The sequence below is a fragment of the Brachionichthys hirsutus genome, chromosome 17, assembly GCF_040956055.1.
Source record: "Brachionichthys hirsutus isolate HB-005 chromosome 17, CSIRO-AGI_Bhir_v1, whole genome shotgun sequence".
Lineage (NCBI taxonomy): Eukaryota > Metazoa > Chordata > Actinopteri > Lophiiformes > Brachionichthyidae > Brachionichthys > Brachionichthys hirsutus.
Window position 1 is genome coordinate 7,557,455 of NC_090913.1, and position 26,094 is coordinate 7,583,548.

General features: G+C 40.5%; 1 protein-coding gene across 1 annotated transcript in view; it reads left to right on the top strand.

The window, feature by feature from the left end:
* Positions 1-26,094, top strand: part of prkcaa (protein kinase C, alpha, a) — a 68,937-nt gene that overhangs the window by 12,219 nt on the left and 30,624 nt on the right. Inside the window, exon 3 of the mRNA XM_068750680.1 lies at positions 12,552-12,634. Coding sequence (XP_068606781.1) covers positions 12,552-12,634 — 83 coding nt within the window. The remainder of the gene's footprint in view (positions 1-12,551; positions 12,635-26,094) is intronic.

Sequence of the window (26,094 nt, forward strand, 5' to 3'; positions counted from 1 at the left end):
CTTTGATTTATGGGAGCCTAAATCAGACCTTTGGACTCCATTCTTAATCAGGAGCTTAACATGATGTGGTTGCCTCACCTTTACACACGCATGTATCTCTGAAGAAATAGTTGCCTGGCAGCATTGCTAAACACTAAATTTGAATGTGATCATCGCAACAAGTCCGTGTTCGGTCATTATTTTCTTCATGCTCACCGTAGGCTGCACTGGCATCCTTGCGATCAATACCCAAAGGCAGACGAATCCTTCCTCTAATTAGTTTCTAGCTATTTACTTCTTGTTACTTCTCGTTGCTGGAAAAAAATGCCGAATGAGCCAAACCCGTTCAGGGATAGTAACGTTTGGCTGTCAGTGATACGATGAAAACTTGTCACAACTTGTAATACATCTAATAAACTTTCAAAATCTGGCGACTGATGCTCAAATTACTCAAAACTGGTTGGTCACCCTGGAGGAGCACTTCTCCATTTCAGCACGAACTATGCTGTTAGATGGAAACATCAGGCTGAATGTCACAAATAGAGAATCCAGGAAGGACCAGATTGACAATTAAAATATTTTAGACTGTCATGGTTGCTTAAGCCAGAATTACAGTTACTCAGAGCAGAATAATTGTCAGAAATAAATTCAACAAGAATAAACTCTGCAAACTTTTTATTTGCTCTATTTGTTTGCCCTGGTAGGTTTCTACAAGGGCAGGTTTAAAATATAATCTTTCTGTCACTGCAAGCAATGAAGCCTCACCTTTGAAGTTTAATTATTAAAGCACATCATGTGGGGCCTTTTCCCTTTAATTTGAAATCAATCACAAACTGAAACACATCCAGGCCTGGCAGCATTTTTGATCATCTGAGGGTATGGAAGATTTGTTAAATCAAAAACATGACAGAAATGTTGATCCTTTGCATTTCATCTCGACACCTTTCTGTAGAATCCCCTTGCCTGCGTAAGATAGCTGTAAGCTTAGCCTTGAAGAAACATGATCAGTCGTTCCAGGCTGGAAAGACGTATGTGGCGGGGTGGAAAACCAGGTGTTTACTAGCTAAGAAGCCATGCTGATCCTGCACACTTCATCATATTGGACATCAAATGGACTCAAGAGTGTGTCCAGATTTCAGTCTGAACATCCACAACTTCCTTGTTATAGTATAAAAATGTTATGTTGAATAATATTAAAGACATTGCATCATAGAAATTATTATATAATATATAATAATACTCTTATATATTTTTATATAACAATGTATGTGTAATTTTCAGTTATGATATTGATCGATGTCTCTTCAGTCATGAATTCTTTGCTTCTGAGTATATGAAATGGGAAACTTCCAAAACTGATTATAATACATTACTAATAATGTTTCCTGTGTTACCGCCTCCGTTGTTGAGCTTGCATTTCCTTTTTTTTGGTCTTGTTTTTTGACAAACAGAAAAATTCAGTATAAAGCCCTTTTACTTTGCATAGTTAATCCAGACACACTCAAAATATCATTTGTTCTGTTTCACTAATACATTATTGAAATTACGGCTTAATCTTCCCACAGATTGCAAAGTGCTTTACAATCCATTTGCACAAACACAAGATGAGACTTTAAGCCAACGTAATATTGTAAACCTAAAAAAAAACAATACCCCTTTTCTCTGCAGAAATGTGCTCAGTGTTTTGGGGGTTGGGGGACAAAAGTCGTGACCGTTAACTCACAGCTCGTCACGAATGCTTCTCTGGCTTCAGTCAATGTAGAGAAAGGGTTTGAAAGATAAATGGGAAATACAGTCATCCCTTCTCCGTGCTCATTTCAAATAACTGGAGACGTTCTCCAAATCCATGAAAATCATTTAATGCCAAATTAAATTTGAGTCGTTGCAGTGATGCCTCCACAGCTTCTCAGTTGCTTCCTTCCACTCTTGCATTTATTTCTGTTTATGGGTCCAGCAAAAAGTGAAGAGATACCAAAGCGTCATCAGAGCTCTTGTTGTTCTCCACACTCTGAGTCAGCATTTAATACCGGTAGTTGACCTTCAGGAATGAGTCACAGAAGAGATGCTGTCTGTTGCGAACATGACTTTTTATTTATTCATCCTGTCAAAATCTAAAAATAAGAATAAGGTAACGCCTTTCGTGTGTTCATCTTCTTTTCTCCTGGGTTCTAACGTGAACAGCTGCGTGTGTGTCTTTTTAGAAGCCAGCATCGCTGTTGTTTACTGTTTGCATGACTGAATAATCCCCGTTTAATCTCCGCTATTGTGGATTAAAATTGACGGAGTACTTTGTTGGTCTTGTTGGAGAGGAAGGAGAAACATCTGGAGCTTAGCAGAGCAGCAGACACCAATGCAATTGTTGCACGGTGCTAATATTTTCACTCAGTTAGTGCGTATTCTTAAAAACAGATACATTTCTTGGTGCAAATATTGGATTGTGGTGTGGCGCTAACTTTAGCCTTCGTGTTACATGATCCGACGATCCGGCGGGGATCCTAATCACATTATTGTCCTGTACCTTTTGAGTATGTTGTCTGAGATCATCCTTGAAATGAAAGCAATGTCATTAAATCCCTTCTTGTTTTACACACCACACAATCTCAGGGGCATTTCTTTTACCTTGAAGACACATTTTTCTGACTCAGGGGCACATTCGAGTGGCAAATATTTCCTGACATGGCATTGAAAGTTGAGCAGAGTAAGGCTATAATATTGGGACTAGCCCCAAGCATAGAATATACCTGCTACCTGGAAGGATTTTATGGTGCCTCTCGCTTCAGAAGTGAACTTTGCTTGGGGAGATGGTTGTACGATAATAATGCAGCCTGTGTACTAATGTTTGTGCAGGAAAGGGTTAATGTGAACTGACTAATGGATCAGATCTAGACAATGATGTATTGACTTATTGCATTTGGAACAGAAGAATGGCTATGCTTTTAGTCTATTATTTTTTGAAGAGAGGTACCAGTCGTTCATACAGAAAAGTGAATTTCTCACACAATACCCGGCGGGTTTTTCCACACAAAGGTTTGTCAGTCGGGGTGGCAAATAGCTCTCGATCTGGTCGCAAGTAGCTCTCGATCTGGGCCGGCTGACCGTTGTGCGTCAAGCACAGGTTTATCCCACAGGTGGGTAATAAGATAATTAAAGTGAGTAATTTATTGCCCCACTGTTAACTACAGTTTATAATGCATCTTGAAACTAAACCTAGGATGCCACTCAACTCCTGATTTGATGCTCTCATGATTCTATCTCATAAATCTATTCTCATCTGAATGAAGAGTTCATGCGGGTCTATTTTCAATCTTTTTGCTGAGGTAAGCGTTCAATGCTTTCATTAGTCCTCTGAAATACAGCATGAATAAATAAGCTGAGGGACGTGACCACCGAAGTCTTTATTTAAACAAGACTTTACAGCATAAATCAATGAATTATTTAATTTTTTTAAAGTCATCGCACTGTTCTGACTGAGAGTAGTAAGCGGTGGGGCGGTGATGTGATGACAGTTAACAGTATATACAGTATTGTGTTTTATTGAATCATTAAATAAGAACATGCACGCAGCAGCTTGATCTGTCTCAAGATCAATTGCGGGTACGTCTCTTTGTGTGCATGATGCAGAGTGTCTGGGCGCCGTGCTGCCGTCACTGATGACTTATTTTCAATACATCACGCTAACAAGTGTCGCCTTGACGGATCTTTCTGCATGCTACCTCTTACCAAAATGCAGATTCAGCCTTAAAAGCCGCACATTCTGCTATTACACACGGTGAAGTCTCCCTTAGAATAATAACACATCAATAAAATGCCAGTGAACAATATGTCTGCTCATTAAATATGGGGCCTTTACTCAGGCTGTTGGCCTCAAACAGCTTTCGTGTAGCTCAGACATCCTGTCTTTGCACATCGGTCTGCCTCGCAGGCTTTTCTGTGCCACATGTTCTTTCACCAGTTGCACAGAACAGAATAAATTACAGTCCATTCACATGGACCGCTGAGAGTTCCAATGAAGAGGAGAAAAAAATAAGATATTTCGAACAACAGATAAACAAACCAAACAACCAGAATGGAGGATGAGAAGAGGACAGGATATATAGTCCTCTGACAGCGGACATTATTTCTGTGGCTAGGCCAGCAAGAGTTCCTCTTTTACTTTCTCAGAGAATTGATTAGAGCTTTCCTCGCCGTTATCCTCCCTCCCCTCCCCCCGGCTGTGTCTATACGGGACACGCATCTGTATGCGAGACGCAGCGGTACTTGGACGGGGTGTGATCTCATGACTGGCAGAAGTGGCCATTGCAGCTGCGGCTGTTTGTGTGTTTCGTAGCTCGGGTCGTTTTTCTTCTTCAAAGAATAATGGTAGGGCGAGTGACACAGACATGAATCAGCATCATCATCATTACAAGCTCCACGCCACTCTGTCACTTCACAGGCTCCGTGAATGAGTTCTGAGACTGTGCTGTTTGGGGTCTGTGCAAACTGAACATTGTGTCTGTGAGGCTTTGTGTGTGTGTGTGTGTGTGTGCGTGCTTCTGACACTGAATGAATGTTTTTTTTTTTTTAATGCCCTTCGCTCCTTTCTGATGCTGTTATTTGCTAACGGAACTAAGGCTGTGCCTTGGTAAGGAATGATACGGATCAATAATAACGAAAGAACCAATTTCCTATATCAACAAACTAAATAAATAAAGGCAACATAGACAGTTCATTCATTTTCTTCAGCCGCTTATCCAGATCTGGGTTATGGATTTACTCTGAAGCCGATCCCGGCTGACTGTGTGGATTTGTTTCATATTTATTGTGACTGATGGGAGAAGCTATTTTATTTGTGCTTAGCATTCATTTATGTTGCACTTCATTGGCTGTCCGACAGCATATCGCACTACAGTCTTGTCCTGAAGATTAACTTGGAAACATCCTTTTCCTGTCTTGTAATCAGTGACTCCTTCCTTTACGCCAATTTCCTTCTTCCTGCTCTTCCATTATTAGTTTTTTTTCTTTTCTTCAACACGGGGACGTTATGGGTACCCACGGCTTCAGTTAACATCCAAACGAAGCCACCCGAGGTGCGGCTTTCCATTCTAGAGGCGGCGAACTAATTTTGGCTGCTTGATTTAATTCTGGAAATTAATATTATTTCCAAGCAGCCCCAACAAAAGCAAGAGCACCTATATGTCAGATTGTGACTATTCCACTTTTAATTTCTAATTCTATACCACTTAAAATAACTATTCTTCATTATTTGTTTTAAATAGTAATAGTAATTCCATGAATTTGTAACTGTAATGTTTTGCTACCTTCTTGTTTGGACGATATGGATGGATTGTTGTTTCTTTAATTTGAAAGAAAGATGGGGAATCTGCGCTGTCGGTTCTTGACTTGATTCAAGGCGTTGGAAAGCTGATCCATTCTCCACATCATTTTCAAGGTTCTTTTAGTCTCAATAGGAAAAGCATTTGCTGCTCTGAAATAAAACGACGTCATTTGTACTCAAACCACTCATTTCACACATTCACAGCCGGAAACTAATGCGATTCTGAAAACTCCACTTCCATCTGCCGTCTTCTGAATTCTGTCCGATTCAGCGATCTTGAAATGTAATTAAAATAAATTATGCAATTTCATTGTGCAACTCTTGGTTCGTACCTTAATGTTTGCTTTTAAGTTGCTCTTAACGCAATGAGCTGCACTCGTAAATCAGGGTCTTCTGTAGACAGCAAACGGCCAACCTTAGCGCAGAGGTGTTTGCATTCGAGGCGTCGCAGAGCTTGTGATTTGCATCGGTAGAGCTACTTTACCTATTTCACCTTATGTTTGCATCACCGACAAAGGATGTGGTTGATTGCAACAGTGTGCTGTGAGGCTGCCTCTTCATAACTGCACTCTCTTAACCTCAGAGATAATGCAATTTCTGAAAACCACAGAGTAACTGTCTGAGCTCTCGCTGCCTTGGGATTTGTTTTGTGCGATTGTGACATGAAGCCCCTTAAGTAGTTGCTATTTGCTGCTGGTGTTCAAAAGTCTGCTGCACCTGCTATCAGGAAAAGAGGAGAGAAAACAAGAGACAGGGAGACAGGAGGAGAAATGTTCATTGCTAGTTATGTAAGCAGCAAAAATGCAGTTGTGATATGTTGGAGATTTCCAGCTCCCTGGTGCACACCTCCCCACAGGTCCACATACACACACCCACACAGACCCACTCAGTGGAAGGTATGGAGAGCATTGTCCTATGTAACTGCAGGCTGAAAGAACCACAATGAGCAGGTTTCTTGGTGGAAGGGAGGAAATGCTGTCACAAGCTGCAGGCCACTGTAATTAAGCTGTGAGATCAGATTCTTAAATTTCTATTCCCCTCTTTTCCAGGCTTTTTACATTTATTATCCAAATTTTTCCACAGGGAACATCAAAGTTTAATCTTCTTCTCGTTATTTATATCAGCATGTTCTGGCCATTATTTCCATGCATTCTGTTTTTTTTTTTTATTAAATGATTTTCCTTATCCCTTATCTTTGAGCATCCCTCTCTCATCCTCCTATCTAGTTGTGATTTGTTAGTCCTGGCTCACCTTTTCTTTTAAAGGTCAGAGTTGTGATCATCCTTTTAAGTTATTCTTCCTCCACTTCCACTCATGCCACCTTTTCCTCCCTAGTCACCTCATCTATACCTCGTCACGAGGTTGTCTTTCAGCTAATATAATCTTCCCGCATGCTCCCTTTTTTTTCATCCTCACATGCCTGTGCGGTTCAAAGTGGCTAATGATAAATTACCGTAGTATGAATGATTCGATACATTTTCTGTGTGTTAGAGAATGCAATGCAGCCTCCTTGGCACATTTGCACAGAAATTCAGGAAGGTTGTCAGGCGTCACCACCTGTTGACGTTTCACTGCATTGTTGACTTTTGAGGTCGAAATGAGAGGATCGTTTATGTAGCTGCACTAAATAAAGTTTAGTAAAGAATACATAATTCAAATGTATTCTTATGTAATTATGAAATGCGTTTTCTTGCTTTGCATGATGTCAGTTATTAACTGCACTACCCTATGTACCCCACGCGAGGTGAATACCAAATCCAACATCATCAAGTCTCTGATTTTGTTTTAGTTTCTCTTGCAAGAAACAACTTTGCATGAAATCTATCAGCTCATTTTCTTAAAAAAAGAAAAAGAAAAAGCAGTTCTCATTTCCGTGCAGTCTTAAATATGGAAATTAGTTTTGAACCATAAGGTGGAGATATTTTCAGATGAATCTATGATTAGAATGGCAGCCCCGACACCCACCCACCCACACACACACACACTTTCTGCACCTGGAAGGGATGATATGAGTGGATTAAACTTTAATAACATGAATCCATTGCTCATTTTGCGAGGGCTTGTCTCTAACCTTACATGGACCGGAACCTCAGTCAGCTCATACTCTTTTTTTTTTTTATCTGTGCTGCGCTGTTCGATAAAGGCTGTGACATGAATAAGTCCGTCCACCACCACATCCTGAAATCTATGATTATTTATTGCCCCTACGATGCTGACACCCTGGGGTGATGGAAAAGTTCAAAGTACTGGGTAAAGAGTAGTTTCATGTTTGTCTTTGTCTTTGTGATTTCTTATATATTTGTATATACTAATATTAGTCATTCAATATAAGACCATTAAGAACCATTAAGGGGCCACAAGTTAGAACACACTGGCGGAAGCAAAGAGACCCGCCCCCCCCACTGTAGAGTGCATCAAGGAGAAGAAGACGGCAGAAATCTGGCAGGCTCGTAAAAGGCATTTTCAAAGTAGATTTTATATCTGCTTTCTATTTTAAGTAGTGTTCAAGTTGCCATTAATAAGTCCAAAGCCATAGGGTTTGCTTTCACACTTCTGAGTTATTCTGCATTTATGGCCTGAGCTGATGGGAAACTGAGTGTTTGCAGGCACACTGTGGGGGTGTTGTAACAAAATCCCAGAATACTGGCAATTAAAATAATTTTCCACCAAAAATGGTGTCCCAGTATTTTCTATTTATTACCTTTATTATTAGTCATTGAGCATCATTCAGGTCCCAGAAAACTGTGGGCATGGTACCGATGTATTTGGCTTCGGCTTCAGATATCACTCAAAGCACAGTGCCTGTGAAGATAACAGGGAGTTCACAGATCCATCAGCTCATCCAAAAAAAAAAGCACATTTCGTCCTCGTATTTATTTAAATGCCATTAAAAATTGCGTCCTTCCCCTTTGTTGTAGCAGTTAAAATGTCAGCGATCAATCTTTTCTTTGTGGTAAAATCATTGGACGATTTACAAAAGTGAATTTAATGGTTTTGCTTTTAACCTTGACTCTCTTTCTGTATCACATACCGAAACAGAGACGCCGCCGTGCTGAGGTGTCACCCGTTAAGGAGAACTTTAAATGTCATTGCACGGCAGTGGATCATTTAAGAGTTATCCCCTTATCTTCACAATATGGAAAACATTTGCATTTGGATGCCTAAAATAAAAATACAGCAACATGTTTTTTTTTCCACTTCTTTGTGTTGTTTTGCTTTAGTTGGACACAACTGCCATCCGGAATCTTGTTTTAATGAACAGAATTTACAAGGGTGTAAACAGATGAAAATATCCACGCAATGTGAGAGTATTGTGTGATTATGCATGCTTGAATCTACATGGTCTCATTTCAACCAGATTCTACAGTAGAATACAAAACAAATACAAAACTAAAGCAAAGTAGAAAGTAGTGTAGAAGTAATACATAGAAGTAAGCTTGTGTCGAAATAGTCCAGATGAAAGCCAGCTGTCTTGCTTGGCTGGAGCTTCAAGCAAGAAGCTGGCCCCAGGGCCTCAGACCATGCTGAGAGGAGGACTCCAGAGTTGGCAAGAGCTCCTCCTCTGGAAAACCACTGTGCCAGAATGCTTTTAAAAAGGCATGCTTTCATCTGCTACAGGTGGTTAGTTGCATGCTGGGAGTGTGACGGGTTTCTCAACTTGGGTCAAAGGCTTTGTCTTTCCAAGGGCCCACATTGTAGAGTCTTGTAACATTAACACGATTTAAGTGTGTGTGTGTGTGTGTGATAGAGGCCATTGCTAAAGAGGCCCATATCATCCAGGATCAGTAGAATGGAATGCTCAGATCGAGACCTACAGTAACATATTTTGTTGTGAGTGAACATCCATTATGACACAATTAGTAAATACCAAATACAAATTATGATGTGATGTGTGTGTCTATAATGTTGGCTGAAAGGCAGCAGTAGTAACAGCAGCAGATCTATGTCTGCATAAACAAATAGAGTAGGCAGGACGGGATGGGCTGCGATGTTTACCCTCGCCGAAGGGGAGGCGAGGATCATCATCTCATCATGTACGTTGTCACTCCTATGGCGGTCTTACCATTGACTGAGGGGATTATTTATTTGCCTGTTGGAATTTGTACATTTTGATCATCCAGTTTGCCATCAAGGTAAAAATATGAAGTTAATTTCACCATTAGATATCCTAAAATATTTTGCAGTCATCCTCAGGTTTGGTGCTGGTCCCGTCCAGTGTATGATCTTAAAGTGTAAATGCAAGCTCCATCTCTCTCCCACCTAGTCCTCTGAAATGGGAGATGGTAAAGCTCCCGATCCTTCATCCTGGAAGCCAAACATTCTGACCTCAATTTGACGGCGAAAGCACTGGTGACATTCTTGGAAGTTACAAAATTGTCTTCTATTTGAGTTGATAAATATTCCTTTTTGTCGAGTATTCAAATAATTTTTCCTAGAGACCTTCAAGCGCTTCCTTGCATCACCAAATGCGATGACACGCTAATGGTTGCTCCAGTTGTCAGATTGCATGTTCTCTACCGAGGTTGTCTTACGTTTGCTTACAAATGATTTCATGTTGCTGAAAGAAGTTCCCATTTTAAGCCCAGCAAATGTTTAATGACTATAATTCGTGTTTCAACCCACATTTCTGTCTTGTTCCGTGCTTGAGTTGTGACAGTTCGCAGCGTCCAAGCTGTGGCTGAGGAGACGCAGTATGAGAGCTGACAAAAAGCCAGGGTCCAGTTAATCCTCTGATATGCTTGAGTGGTTTTGTTCAGGAGTTGGAGAAGAGAATACCTCGCTACTGTAAACGATGAATGTTTCTCATGTTCACATTGCTGTCCTCAGGGGAGAAAAATATCCACACCGTGTGCCCTTTTTAAGTGCCGAGTTGAATCCGCACTTCAGATCTGTGCCAACTTGCTCGGCAGGAGTTGCCGGCTTCTATTCGGCTTCAAATGCTTCCAGCGGGACTGTGATTTATGTCAATGCGTAAATGTTTTGTTTTTAATGTATCGACACGCACAAACAGAACCAAAACTTAAGAAATATAATTTTTATTTCCTGAGAGAAGATGGAGAAGATAGAGAAGAAGAGCTGAGTCTACAATGCACCAGTGCGACCAGTGTAGATGCTTCCAGTTGGGGCTGTTTGGTATTACACTGCCTAACTTTTTCATTTAACTTTTTAAGCACATAATTTCTCTACATCCAACAACATGCAAACTAATAGATACACATTATTATTTCTCAATATGTCAACTAAATGATCTTAGAAATAAACAAATGTGGACAAAACAAAGGTTCTTATCCTTTAAATGACACAACAGTCAGACGGGGAATTCAGATTACTACGACGTATAATGGGGGCACTATTCGCTGATCCACGTCTCTTCAACAGAGCACCATATTACACAACAGTCATTATGGCAACGCAGATGCAGTGGTGTATGTGAATGAAAGAGTTTAGAAAATGTCCCACATCAGCGCACTGCCCAAAGTTCAAGCCCGCAGACTGACTCAGTGTTTGCATTCTTTAAACTTATGCACTCCTGGTTGAAAGGGATCCGAGTTGCCTTTGTGTCTGTTGCAAGTTTAATTTTCCATCTTAGACTTTGGTTACATAAACATCTGTCTGGACACTGCAAAGCGGAGGTATTGGAAGCGCCTCACAGCAGAAGCATCCATGTGTGTGCCAATATTCTCATATAGGATGGGGGATGTTTAATAATTTAGGAGTATTTACAGTAACTGCAATATCTGTTGAAAGGTGACCTTGATTCATTGGGTGGACTGTTTGAGCTTTGCGTCAAACTCCGCTGTGCTTCAGTGAATGCTGAATGAATGTGTGATTTCTGGATGCAGCACAGAAATATGTCGTATACTGTAAACCTAATTCTGGCAGAATCCAGGAAATTTGTCTTTGCAAATTCTGCACATTCCCTACAATTATCAGTGTGTAGGCTACGCAAATGAGTTGTTGCATTGAGAAATATCTCTTTATTCATGATTTCACACATTGAATCTCTGTAAGGGGACAAATGGCGAATAGTTTTTACTCATGCCAAAAAAAACCCCCTTGTCATTATTTCGTGTGTGCAGGTCAAAATAACCATTTCGACTTTCAGACTGAAAGAGGCATTCATAGTTCATTATTGCTTTATGGCCTAGCACACTTCCTGTCTATCAATGCCAAGGCAGAAGACTCGTTTAAGTATTTACTGCTTCTATACTGTTGCTCAAGTCTGATTTCTGTGAGAGGCTTATTTCCTTGTCTGCTCAGTCATCATAGCTCATCTGAAGTACTCAGCTGTGAGTGTTTTTGGCTGCAGCTTTTACAGCGAAATGTGGTGGAAAGATGAAAGGTGAGCTGTAGGTGGGTTCGTGTGAGAGGCATCCTTCATATTCTAAGCTCCACTGCAGAAACAGTAGTGAAATGGCAAAAACAAAAATCAAGCCAGAGGTCTGAAAATCTATTATAATCACAGATGCAGCATGAACCAATAATGGCGTCTGCTCAGATTACACCAATTCAGGCGCTTTCATTTCATGATGAGTCCAAGGAAGAAAAGAAATGGAGGGGCAGACTTCTGTCTCTAAAACGAAAGCGTTGCAGAAATATCACTTCTCCAGACACGTTTATGATCCAGCAGTTGATGTGGACATCCAGCATCTACAGGACAATGACAGCGTAACACATTTACAGTTTTTATTTTATGTCTCATCTTGTTGCTCAATGGTTTTTGAGTTGGTAACAGACGCCTTCCTCCACCCTGAGCCTGCTCCTTTCTTGGCTCCAGATTACAGTGCATTAAATGACCTGTTGCAGACCATGACGGGTGCATGCTCTGACAGTGTGTAGGCAAGGATGTGTCTTATGGGATGCATGATCAGTTATGGTGCCACGGTGTGAATGTGTTTGTCTGCATTTGCTACATGTGCATGCACCATTGTGTGTGTGTGTGTGTGTGTTGTGCTTTAGCTGCTGTCATGTCAGCGAGGAGGTGGCACTGCACTGCAGTCAGAGCAGTCAGCCTGCAGGCCATCTGGACACACAGTGATGAGCCTAGCTGACATCAGATTGTTTTCTTTGACCATCTCAGTGATCAAATCTTACTACCTTTCTGCTATCTGTCCACATGTCAGTCAACATTTACACTTTGCACTTTTAACAGTCTCATTCTTTCTCCTCTTATTGCCTCTGTCTCTATACAGTATTTCTATCTCCCCATTTATGACTCTTAACATTATCTTCTCACCTTCTCCCCCCCCCCTTGCAGTTTGCTGTTTTGTGGTCCACAAGAGGTGCCATGAATTTGTCACATTCTCCTGCCCAGGGGCGGACAAGGGGCCCGACACAGACGTAAGTAACACAGCCCAGCTGTGTCCTCTCTAATGTTTGTCAGTGCATGTGCCTTATTATGCTGAAGGGTACAGGCAGCGTCATCAGGATGTCAACCTGTCTCTTTTCTTATCACAGTTTGACAGCTGTGGAGGTGCCAAGTGCTCTTGTTGTATTACAAGCACACTGTGGCATCACTTTCCAAGCACCTAGAGCCATTAAGCATGTTTTACCTTCGCTTCAGTCTCAACAATGTGGCGCTAGCTGAAATGAAAAAAATAAAAATAAAGTTACAGTCATAGACAAGTAAGCTAACAATATTGATTGGATTTTGTTGATATGAAATACGGGAAATATTGTTTATGTTGAAAATGCAATCTGAGCATATTTGTTGAATAGCTCTTGGAAGACGAATTATTTGCTCTGTTATGTATGCTGATAGAAAGGTATTCAAACTTGTGATTGCATCAGAATCGACAGGTGGCTAATTCAGTTCATGCAAATTTAATGTACCAGTCGACTGAGCACTGTGCTTCGGAGAAGCTTTTTAAATATTCCGCTGAGTCGCCGTTTCCAACCCTTTTAAAGACCAAAAGGTAAAATTCTGTCATTGGCTGTTGATTTCCACATGAAATATTTATCGATTTAACAGCAAAAGCGTGATTGTGGGATTCCTCTAAACAAATACGGAAGATGTTGACTTTTCAAAATGTAAAAAAAGAAAGAAGCTTAAGCCACTGCTCACTGCTATTTATGCAGAAATCTTCACTGTAGCCTTTGCGCTAAATCCTTAGCTCGGACTGCAGTTAAGGAAAGCTCCAAAAATCATGGGAGTGAGGAGATAATTCCAGAATTTAAATGTTCAGTATAACTTTAAATTATAATTATAATTCATCCTAGAGGACAAAATCACATGAAAGTCTACCTAGAATTTGGTGCCAATAGCAGTGGCCAGCTCTGGCCAAAGCCAACACACCTGCATCTGTCCTGACCAGATCATGCGTTTACCAACAGTTGGTCGTTTGCAAAAGTCTGACTGAATCTGCAAAGAAATTATAAATTGGTAAATTTGTTCAGCACACTGTCAAAATGCAGTTTTTGTGCCGTTAAGCTCCCTGTGTGACACATTTAATGGCGAGTTGTGTTCATTGACTGCTAGAACCAACTACGTGGTACCATTTTACCTGCATGTTACATGTGAAAATCCATTGACACTCCTCCTTTTCTGTCAGTCATGAGTAGTCTCTCAGGATTACGGCACTGCAGCTCAGCCTCTGTAACTGGAGATATGTCAGCGTGTCATTCAAGATCATAAACCTAGGCTCTTTAAATAGAGCACGCCTTGAATGACACGGAAGCCGAAACAGAAAATAGTCTGCATTCTTGATTTGGAGCAGGCAGTGAGGTTCACACATGTGGGGGACATCAGGTTTATAGTTAGCCGGACAACTTGACATTTTTGTGTTGCAGTAACCCGACTTCATTCATTCTTGACACATTCATGAAACCACCAATAAAAACATTTTTCAATGGTGATGCAGATGTGTTTTTACTCACTTAACACAGACAACTTCCTGTACCCGTCTGAGTAAAAGGTACAGCGTGAATGCAGATACATTCCACCGAGGAGAACTCTGTCTTATGTTAAACACTGAAAATGTAGCATTAGCTCCAAACATCAGACAAACATGGAGATGTGCAAAATTAACAAGTTCCCATTGCTGGCGACTCACACCTGCATAACAACAGGGTGCTTGCTGAGACATTTATCTCTGAGAATTACAGCAGTGTATTTTTGTATATTTTTTTTACAACTTTGGTTAATGTTTTACATCTTCAGTCATTTAGCAGCATGCTGTAACACCGTTTTATCTCGTTAAAAAAGAACTTATACAACTCACAATTTTCCATCCACATAATTAATGCATTTTATGATGGAGTAAAAATGTCACTTTCAATTGTTTCTTATTCAAAACTGCAAGTTATATTTTTCTGTTGGATCTGTTTTCTTTGCTAAAGTTGCATCAAAATATATTGTCTGTCAGAACTTTTATAATAAAGAACTAGTGCTATTATATGTCTTTTGTTGTCCGGCTGATTTGACCAAGCCTATTACTCTCACGTTGTATATTATTTCGAGTAATTATCTATTTGCTTACTAACAGTTCCTCACAGAAGAGGAAGTAATGTGTATAAGAGAGACCACTGTACTTTATTATGCTCGGCCTTCTTTATGGCTTCTATAACTCTACTGTTCCTGTCACCATGCGGTCAAACCAAGCCTCTGTCTTTTAACAGCACTATCTTCTATCAATATATCAGCTGCTTCCTTTTAATATGCATTTCTGTGCACTTAGTTGTACTGTTGCCAGGGGCAACCACACATATTGCTGCCACCCAGGCATGCAATCCGGGAAGGCATGTCTCCCATGCCCAACAAATATCCTGAAGATCTGCTGTATCTAGGCCTTTTATGACTCATGTCTGTTTTATCACTCCTACTGGATGAATCGGCGCCACTCGGTCTTTTTTAGTGTGAAACTCATCAGGAGCGGCTGGCCATGCTGTGACACGACATTACAACCATGAAAATTCTTCTTCACAGCAACGGCCTCTGGAGTGTTGGTTTGAGGACGGACAAAGCGCTGCAGTTACTTTACACATGAGGATGCCTCCGTACGGTAGTCGTGCCGCAGAGCAACCGCTGAGCTTCTGTGTAATTATTCCCTCTCCGAGGAGAGAACTAAAACTTGATTTGTCTTCCTGTTTCTTAAAGATTGGAGCAATATCTCCAAATGTGTACAACAATTGATAATTCATCTCTGTAAGCCTGTTTTATTAAAATTTGACTTGAAGGTGATGATTTGTAATTATATGCTTAAAAGACCACTCTGGTAGCAATTGTGATTAGAGCACGTAATTAAACAAAATGTTTTCATTTGACTGCAGCGTCTAATGTTACCAGCAGGTCGAGTAAATTCAGGGATTTACAGGACAAGCCCATTAATAATGCAAGCGCTTCCTGTTTCACTACGGGGTATCGGCAGAGGACGCCTCCAGATTTGACTTGCCTGTGTTTGTGTGTGTGTGTGTAGCTGTTGCATCATTGATGTTCACTTAACCAGTGCAGCACATCTGACCGGAGCAAGCCGAAAGTCCTCATGCATGTACCTGTATATTTAAAAAAACAATTGTGCCTGTCCCCTCAGTGTTCAGTATTCAGTGCACAGATATCTGTGACACAGCATCCAAGTTGAGCAGTATCACAGTCCTCTCCTTCTCCTGATCAAATATGCTTGGAAACAGACCCAAGCAGACCGGAAGGAGACATGGGCACCCCGGCATGTTGAAAGCAAAGAATCGATCCAGATCGAACAGTAAAATTGCATAAAAAACACCTTCTAGAATTTACTTGAAGGTGTGCAGTCTTAGAAAGAAAGAAATCTCACCCATGACATTATAGAGAAATGCTGTACGCAGGAATGAGCTAATGTAAAGGGCGAGTCACACACAGGGAGGCCTTCTTGGTGGTAGCCCTTAGTGAGGAGGCTACAGGGAAATTGAAAACAAAGTCAACACTAAATTACACATTCAAGTACAACCGGGTTGCCACCGGCAACGGAGCCTTTAATCATTCAGGCTGTTTGCATCTTGGGAGAGTGTTGGCCAGCGCTTTCTGGCCCACGATGATCTGTAAACACTAATACAATCTCAAAATTCAAGGTTATTTGAAGAAAAGCTTTGGCATTTGAAAATAAATAATGAATTTCTTTATTATTATTATTTCGTGATTTATTTTCCAATTTCTTGTGCTGAATATTTTGTAATAGGAAAAGGTTTTAAAAAAAAAAATACAAAGTAGTTCTTATTGCAAAAAATACTTTTCATTTCTAGTCCTTTTTTTTTTCTTCCACAAAGTAATTATGTCTGCTTGCCTGAACGTAAATGTAGTTGCATCTGCCTGCTTGATGCAATCACCCTTATATTGCTGGCTCCATAAATCAGCTTCCATCCCCTCACTGTGTTACAGAGCGACACATGCCTGTGCAACCACACAGAAACCTGATGCTGCATATTTGTGCTTTAGTTAACTGATTTTATTTTTGTGTGTGAGAACTGACATTGCCTACAGAGCCCTCAGACATGCTTACAGATGTACAAGACATGCACATATAGACAGACTGTTGGAAGTGCCAGACAGGATTATCTCTGTGACTGGTAGCTGGAACTGCAGCCTGTAGAACGCGAACATGATCGGAGGAGCTGCATAACAGCTACTCATGTCAGTCTGCAGGGGATATGAGAATGTAATGAACTCATATTAAGCATCTAATAAAGTCCGGCCTCTGTCACAGAGCTGTGTTCATTGTCACAGATCCTCTCTGTGCATGATGTAGATGGAAGTGTTGCTGTAATGTCATCTGCTTATATCTTCATCATTCTAAAAAGTACTGTCAAATCAACAAAGAGGGTGGAAAAGGTTTCTGTCCTTACAATCTGCTGCGACTAAACAAGAGATGTGGTGGAGATCGACATGTACCTAAAATTCTGATTGTTGTTGTTTCTCTGTACTTAAACAACATCTCCGTTTGTCTGGTAAAACTTCTACTATTTAAAAATGCATTTACAAAAAAGTGATCTATGTGTTAATGTCTTTCTGCCTTACTTCAGTATATTTGTGTCACATTTAAACGCTGTAGCATGCATATCCAAGTCGTGTGGTCGTTGAAGCAAACACTGATCAACTCTCATAATATGAGCTACTGACATCAAGCCTCATCAAGCGTCTTTTAGTCTCATCACAGTTTTAGGAAAATGAGTGTTAATGATCTGTTATATTTCTATTAAAATGTGTAATGGTTTCTAGAGGTTGCCACAGCTGACTCGGTAGAGTTGATGGAGAATCCCTTGAGTTACATGCTGAGGATATTTAGAAGCTCTAATGAACGCTTATCTTGAGCCTCTTTTGCTAATGGTGTGCTACATGTCTGCCTCGAAAGTGGTTTGATGAAGGCTTTGCTGGTGAGAGACAATGCCCAGGAGTATTAAGTGCATACAGACTCTCAAGTGTTACAGGATAAAGGATAGGAGGGTGCAGAAGGAACTGCTATATCCATTCCTGATGAAGCATTTCCCATTGGGGAAGTGTTAAACTCCCATTGTCACAGTGAAAACTTTCATAACCATAAATAATCGAACATTGGTGGGAAGCTCTCCTTTGCTGCCATCACCTTAATCACGAAGCAGTTAATGAAAAAATGATTTGAATACAAATGATGTTTCCTGCACACAAATATTCAGGTAGAACCACAAAAGCAGCAATTTTTAAAAACAACCTGAAGATTTGCTAAGGTTGAGCATTCATTTAGTTGCTAGAATAATAATAAATTTGTTGTTGTTGTTGTTTTTTTTACAACAAATGCATGATTTTACCCATACTTACAATTCCCTATTTAAAACGTTGGTGGTACATGCTTGGAGTTTTTAGTGAAGATCATGTGTTTTAAAGAACAGCTCTCCCAAAGATTAAAATGCAGTCATTGAATACACAGCCTCATTCTGATGTTACGTTGGCAGAAGGTTTTTAGTCTGCCAAGTATTTCTGGAGCTTCACAGCAAATTGTTGCATAAATTCCCCTTTGAAGCACCTGTGAAGACCTCAGGGTTGTGTTAATAACATGTTTTCGAGTTGATTTTGAAATGCAGGTCACATTTACCTGATTTATACAAAACTCTGTTTTGCAGTGAAACTCCAGCAAGGATTTCTAGTGGACGCATCTAGCTTCCTATTAGCATAATGGCATGAGTAGATGGTTGCGTCTTGAAGATAATCATCCTACTGGTATATTATACTTCATCTTAACATTCAATCTATATCTTATTACAGCAGCCAGGAGGCTCAGAATGCACTAAAGACATCGTTATCCCAGCTTAGACAGAAAGAAGCATCTTACTGTGGCTGTAGATGCCAGCCCCTGCTGTCTGCTGCTGACTGTTTTACAGTATATTCATGAAGTGTCAAGATCAGAAGATGTGAACTCAATGCAACGGTATTTATACTGCCTCCCTGAAAGCTCCTCCAGTGGATCTGGGGCAGGTACAGTTCATTTGTCAGATTGCGAATCAAAGGGAATATTGGGAGTGCAGCCATGTCGAGGGAGGTTCCAGCCAAAGAGACAGTAAAACAGCTCAGTACATCTGTTTCCAGTTCTGTACGAGGCTGATTTATGCATATGGGAAAATGCAGAGGACACATTTTGAACTTTGCTTTTCAGTTTAATTTTAGCAGCCAGATACTCTCATCTCCCTCTGCCGATTGGCACAATGACTGGAATAACTTCATTATATTCATGTCATGCTGCCTGCAGCGTTTTACTGAAACTATCAACAACTTAGTCACTGGGAGTGTGTGTAAAAATAAAATATTACATCATAAACAAGAATTGTCTTTACCAAAGATTTAGAATTTTCTGCCTGAGAAACCAACAATGCACAAAGCCTCTTAAGCCTAAACACTGAGAATCACAGCTTATCACACACACACACACACACACACACGCACCACCAGTCCCTCTGAGGTTTGTTTACAGCAAGTATCTGGTAGCCGGTCCTGTTCCAGCCATGCCTGGTATTACTAATGACCAGCACACGGGAGAGTTGAAACGGCTCTTGACCCGAGTGAACTTGTCGTCACACAGGACAAGAGGTTGTCGTCACCACCAGCGCCTGCCAGCACCGCAGCTAGAAAATATGTTTTCTGCTCTCAGTTCTTAAAGGAAGTGATACAGTTCTAGAGTGGATTAGGGTTTTGTCTTTCTTTTTTTTTTTAACATCCTGTCAAGAAGATGTTCCTTCTCTGTCGTGCTTGTCATTGCGCACAAAGCAGTTTGAGAAGGCTGAGATGGTCTAATGTCTAAAATTGACCTTGCATGCAACAGTGAGGCCTGAAGCTGAAACCAGGAATAGAGTGATACCAGTTACTGACGGGTCATGCTGCCTCCCTCCCCCTCCTTCGTTATCTGAAGGGTGTTAAATTATTAGAGCTTTTTTTACCCACCTCCAAAATCATGCAGCTTCGTTGAACTGATCACTCCAAATTGTCCGTGGGTGTGAGTGTGTGCCTGAGTGGTTGTCTGCCTATTTTGGAAGTTACGCAGGTCAGAAACTGGATAGTTGCTGGTCTGTTGGGGAAAAAAAGGGTAATTCAATATCTTTCTTGAATATAAGCCAGTGGGGAATAGTAAATTATTACCCTAAGGAGGTACCTTACTCTGTGATGATTGTTTAATCCAGTCAATTACTGTTCACATTGGTGACTTTGGCAACAAAATTTCACAGAATGAAATCTGAATCGTTTAGTTTCTTACAAAAATATTATTTTTTTCACACCACAGCACTTGTTTTGCAGTATCTATAGTGATAAGACACTTGCACCCCCCCATTCCTTCTCACAAATAGCACAGTCCCTAAATATGACTAACTTTCCTGCTTCCTGATGTTTTGCAGTTCTGTTAAGCCAGGCCAAAAGAAGGAGGTGTCTGTGCCTCCAGATATGATATGAACTCCCCAAGCTCACATAGACTACTGCCAACATTAATTAAATACACACATGAAGAGTAACTTTCACTGAGTTTCCTGCAACCTCTGCCACAGAGCAAGGCACAGCTCCTGTCAGCTTGCTCATTAAACTGGAAAAGAAATAAAGCTCTACCAAGACCTAATATGCCATAACTTTATGAAGCTCCTTGTGAACATTGTTTCATTATTATGCATCTGACAGATGGCCCGCGTCTGGAAGAAAATGTATTCCGGCTTTTGGCGTGAGCAGCGTAACCAAATGACCAGCAGGTTGGCTTTCTGCCTGCTTTTTTTTTTCCGGCCTCATACTCTTGTCCCTTACACCAAAGGACAGAATTGTGTACAAAGTGGAAAACAGTGCTCTCATTTCAAGCTGATGGGTGCAGCTATGACAGACCGCTGCTTACTTTGCGTACCTTGAGTATGTTTAATGCAGAATGTGCACATTGCTATGCTAATGAACCAGCATGTGTGTGACTCTGGCAATAATTAGAAGCCCAGTTTTGGACAGCTGTGAAAAAGCAAGCTGGATAGTTCATTCAATGGACCCTAAGGTCCTAGAGCTCCAAAGCACAGACCCTAATGTCTGTGCTTTGCTTTAAAAAGTCCATTTATTTCAGCCATATCCATGAAACGGTAATGAGATTGTGTGTGCTCTTGAACTGCATTTTGTAAGGCCTTGGGGGTCAATCTGATCTCATAGGAACGCCAATGAGTGCAATATGTATTCAGCACATTGAAAAAACATCATCCTAATGCTTTTATGCTTGATCAATTGTGCCCATCAAATTAGTAAAAATCATGAAATAAAGGTAAAAAAGTGAACTATTATTTTTTTAATATGAACATTGAATGGGGTCAAATTGTAGTAAACGACTAGCTTCCACTGAGCGGATGGTTTTTGCACCATTTGGTTATACTTCTGCTGCTATGTAAAAAGTTAAGTCTCGATGAACTCAACAAAGTACAGCTTATTTCCATAGGTCTTGGATCAAAGAACAAAATGCTAAAAAGCCGGAAACAAACAAAAACCATGGCTGAAAAACACACCTTTTATTTGGCCGGCATACTTTGGCTGTTTTATAGCCCAGAACCTAAACCAATTGTGACAATTGCTGGATGTGAGGGGCAGGAACAATAAATAATGCAAACTCTATTGCCTATAATGCTCACAAGGCCATGCTTCACTGTACAGAGCATTCGATCAGTCAAAACAGCACCTTGTGTTCTGACGAACAGTTGAAAATGTTGCCCGTTATCTCTGGCTCTGCCAGCAGACAGACGTTTTAACAGCTATAACATGGCAAGCAAACCCCCTGTGAGCTGCAACCTGTCCTCCCTCTCAGCACTCTGCAGCTTAGTGAAAGGCCAAGAGGAATAGCGTAGTTATTTATAAGATAATAATAGTAAGCCCACACCTCAAGTCTAGATAAATGATATCTCCATTGTTTTTGTTCCCTCATCAAAGCCTCATGTCATCTTAGTAGCCACAGTATTTACTCCCGTGGCTGGACACCAGTGACTTTTACAAAAGAATCAGCATTATTTTATTTTTTACACATGTTTAAACACAATAGGGTTCAAGGAGGGAAAGGTGATTAATATGACGTAGGATGTAAATTCAAGGTTGATTTGCTGTGGCGACCCCTGACGAGACAAGCCAAAAGTAGTGATAGTAGTAGTAGTAGTAGTGGTAGTAGTAGAATGCAATTTAAAGTTGGAGGACGACAGTGATATAATTACACTGACGGTGTTCGGTTACAGAGTGACACGCCTTGCTGGGTGACAACATTGACAGGGTGTCATTATTACCCTGAGTAGGTGTTTTAACAGGGACTGTTTGAAAATGAGCAGCAACAGTAGCTAGAATTGGGAGGAAATATTTAAAATGAATACAAATATTTGTTGTAAAAACATTCAATAACAGTTTTTTTTTAAATTCTTAAATTGGCCATTCTCAAGTTTTATCAGCACGTGTTTCATTGCAGTCTATATTCGTCATTGCGGAAATCACGCTTTGTCTGTCAATGCCACACTGCTGAATAGCAATACCAGGACACACTGCGTGCAAACCTGTAGCTCTAACCACTGGTTTAGGGGATTGTCAAAGAGGCACGTGTTATTTCTCAACCTTTCTGAATGAGGGTTTGGAGCTCCATGTTTAGCCACCTGCTTATTTCTGTGTGTGGGTTTTAGACACGGGCATAGGTTAAACAAAACAGACAGGAAGGAGCCTCGAGCCACCTCCATTTCAAATGTCACATCCCAGTGGGGAGGATGTGTAAAAGAGGTGCGGGCCTGTTTGGTGAAGGAATAAATGCAACAATGAAAAGAGGATTTGTCATCGAAAATAAGGAAGCCATTTACCTTCAGTCGCTACAGCGACTGTTTTTACAGTTCTAAAGGGAATAGATGGGAGAAAGAAACAAGGGAAGAATAATTCTCTCTTTCTCGCTCTCTCTTCTCAGGGGAATCTCTTTAGACTCTGTGGGAGGACTCTATTTGGTTAGCCAGCCAGCTTCTGGTTATTTAATAATTCTCCATAAAGTATATTAAATAAAATAGTAGTCGGTATTTGTTTGATTCTGAAGATGAATTTAAGGGAAGTGTAATTTGTTAACTATTCAGAGACGACTGCAGGATTTGTCTTGGTTATTCACTGAGACTGAGAAGCTGTCCGTCCTTGTCTTCTTGTGTACTATAACTGTGTTAGTTAGTTGAACCTGGAACATGTGTGGTGATGGACTTAAGAAGGTTGAATGAGCTTTAGTGAAGAATAAGAATAACAGTAAACATAAACATTCGAGACAGTTTTATTACACGTGGCTAAAATTCCATCATTCCTCAATTGGTAGTGATAAAAAATGTGTTTCCAAAAAAAAAAAACACCAGACTGTAGTAAATGCAAACTGAGCAGAGCACTGGCAGCTGTGAAGCTCAGTTTCTCATCCTGTTACTATAGTTACAAGCCGAGAGAAATACAGTTTTGAACTGTAGCAGTAGTACTGGTCCATCTATGACCTTGGTTACAAACAGAGCTTGGCAGAATCTCAGAAATGTGTTTCTCTTTTTAATCAAGAGGACTTGGCAGCTCAGTTATTAGCCAGTAGCTGTTAGCAGCCACAGAGTTTTAAGTGCAGGTAATCCCAGATTAGGATTGAGCGCTTCAATGGACCATGAAATGTTAAAATGTGAACTGCATTTTGACGTGATAACACAAGTTCAAGGAAAATGGAAAAGGTGCTGAAGTACTTCAGCTAAGTATTCACTGGAGGTGAAAGTACTTCAGTACACATCACATCCGTGTATGTTTTACTTGTTGGAGAACAAGGTAATATACAAGCAGTGATTCAGGGCGGAAAGATGGAGATTCACAATGTTTTCTTTGTTCTGCTGCATGCCCCAATCCCAAACACCAAACACACACATTTTTCCTCTCAATTAGCCTTTCCTACCACAAGCATTCTCTCACTGATTTTTTTTTTCAATGTACCATTAGTGTTCATCAGCAGCATGGCCTCAACAGACTCAACTGCTCTGCATTTGACAGAAGCTCAGTTATCGGCACTGCATGCGTTGAGCGAGAAACGGAAGAACTGATGACATAAGCATGTTTTTTTTTTTTACTACAGTCTCTCCATATTCACAGTCTCAGGGTCATCTCATAGAAGAATGCTCGTCTTTTACTTTGTATGCACCCCGAATATTTCATCTGTCTGGAATCCACAATGCAAACCATCTTTATTTTGTGGGAATTTGCAGAATGCTGTCTATTAGTCGGCAAAATACATCCTGCCAGTTCAGAAATCTTTCCTTTTTTGTGTATATGTTTTATCTTTTGTCTTAAGAGCTTTTGTGGTGGTGTTGAAAAGCTGTTGGTAATTGAATCAGATCGTGGGCAGATCCAGGGGTGGGCACTGACCCAAGCTGATTGAAAGTGCCCCTGATTTCATCATTTGCTCATTGTTCCCCAGTTTCAAAATTCAAAGCAATTGCGAATGATTAATAAGATTTTTTTTGTACTTGTACTAGTGATCAGCTTTAATTGTTTCTTATGAAAATGTGCCGATTCATTTTCTTCATGAAATGTGTCACATTCACACATTGTAAGAATGTGTTTATTTATCCGTTTGTGACCTCAACAGTTATGTGTATGAGGGGTGGAGGGTGACCCTGCATGCACACACCTCATTTAACATATGTATGTCAGATTATGATGCTGAGCCAAGCTCCAGTCAACATTGATTGTGCATAATCCAACCTGTTCCACTTATTTGTAAAATAGGGTTCATTCATTGTGCATTTATTTTATTTCATACAGAAAGTCTCTCCTAATTGAATCGTTATAGTAACCAAATTTAATGCTGGTTAATGCAGCGTCATGTCAAAAAATCTCTTAATCTCTATTTGACAAACAGGACATCCAAGGGAGCTGTAGGTTCTCTTAATGTCACTTGTCTCACTTTATTTCTTTGATAAATGAACACATTCTATTTACTAAAATCCTTCACTTGTGGGAAATATATAGTTAGTTAATAGGATCAAGTTGCATTTAACAACAGAAGTGACAGAAGCAGCTCCTTGTCTGTACATGTTGCATAAGGAATGTTCTATCGTGTCTCTTATTACCAGTAATCAAAGGGCAACCTCCTTGTTGCATCATCCAATCAATATGGAGCACCCTCTGGCAATGGCCTTTTTGTGTTGAACCAAATGATTGAGTTCATCTTTGCTTTTTGTGCTGCTCTTGCTTTTCTAGAAGGGCAGCGCCACACAGTCTGTCTTGAATTTCCCATTAAGGCCCAATTAGTCTTTAATAGGGGATAGAAGGCCACAGGGGTAAACCATTCCAACCCTAAGCCTGCAAAAAGGAAGTTAATGGACAACCAGTGTGCTCAGTGACTTCAAACCGGTTACACTCATTTACAGATTAATTTTCTGCAGATTACAGCAGTTAATCTTTAAATGAAACCTTTACAAATCAGTCGGAACAGGCCGAGTACAGACATAAAATGTACTCAAGAGGTGAGACACAAGAGATTGAGCGTCAGCAAAGGATTCGGTTTCAAATAAGATCAGTAATAAGTTAATGTAAAAAATGACCAGCGTTTTTTTTATTTCTTTGATTAAGTCATTTATTTAAAAGAAATATAAATAATTAATTATTTTAGACAAAGCACAATTATTCTTACAGACATGCTGACAGGTCAGAGGACACGAGCCTGGTTTCCTCATCTATAGCTGTGATTGACTTCTAATGTTCCAGCGTCTCTCGGAGGACAGGGAGCTGGACAGCTGCCTGCACCTTTACCATGGATGTGTTTTCCATTGACTGTGGCGGTATAAGCCATGTTTCACCCTTCAGAATCCATCTGTAGCTGAATGCTGTTTTTAGTCGCTATCATTCATGCCATCAAGGGAACAAAGAAAAGGGGGGGCAAAAGGATAATCCTTTAGGATCATCTGTGTGTGGGTGGACAAGAGTAAGCGCAGCTGGCGCAGCCGCTCTCTCTCTTTCTGTCTCTCTGCTGTTGGTCTACCTCTCTCTTTTCCTTGTCTGTCCTTAACTAACACTGACTGCTGGGGTGTACATGTTGTACTCGTGGTTTCTGATTGGACAGCATGCACTATCTGGGAGGTGTTTTCGTGCACGCCGTCGGCGTTGAAGTCGGGAGCGCATACTGGGCATTGCCCGTTGCTTCTGCAGCTTCTGCATGTTCACACTGTCATTTGTATTTAAAGTCAATCACACTATGACATCTCAGACAAGCTGACCATCAGCCTGCCTCATATTGTTCTTGTCAGAAGATGAGCCGGGAAGAAAAATATCTATTTTATATGAACACATCAACATCCCAAATTCAAGATCTAGTAACAATTTATTTAATGCACATATTTGTAAT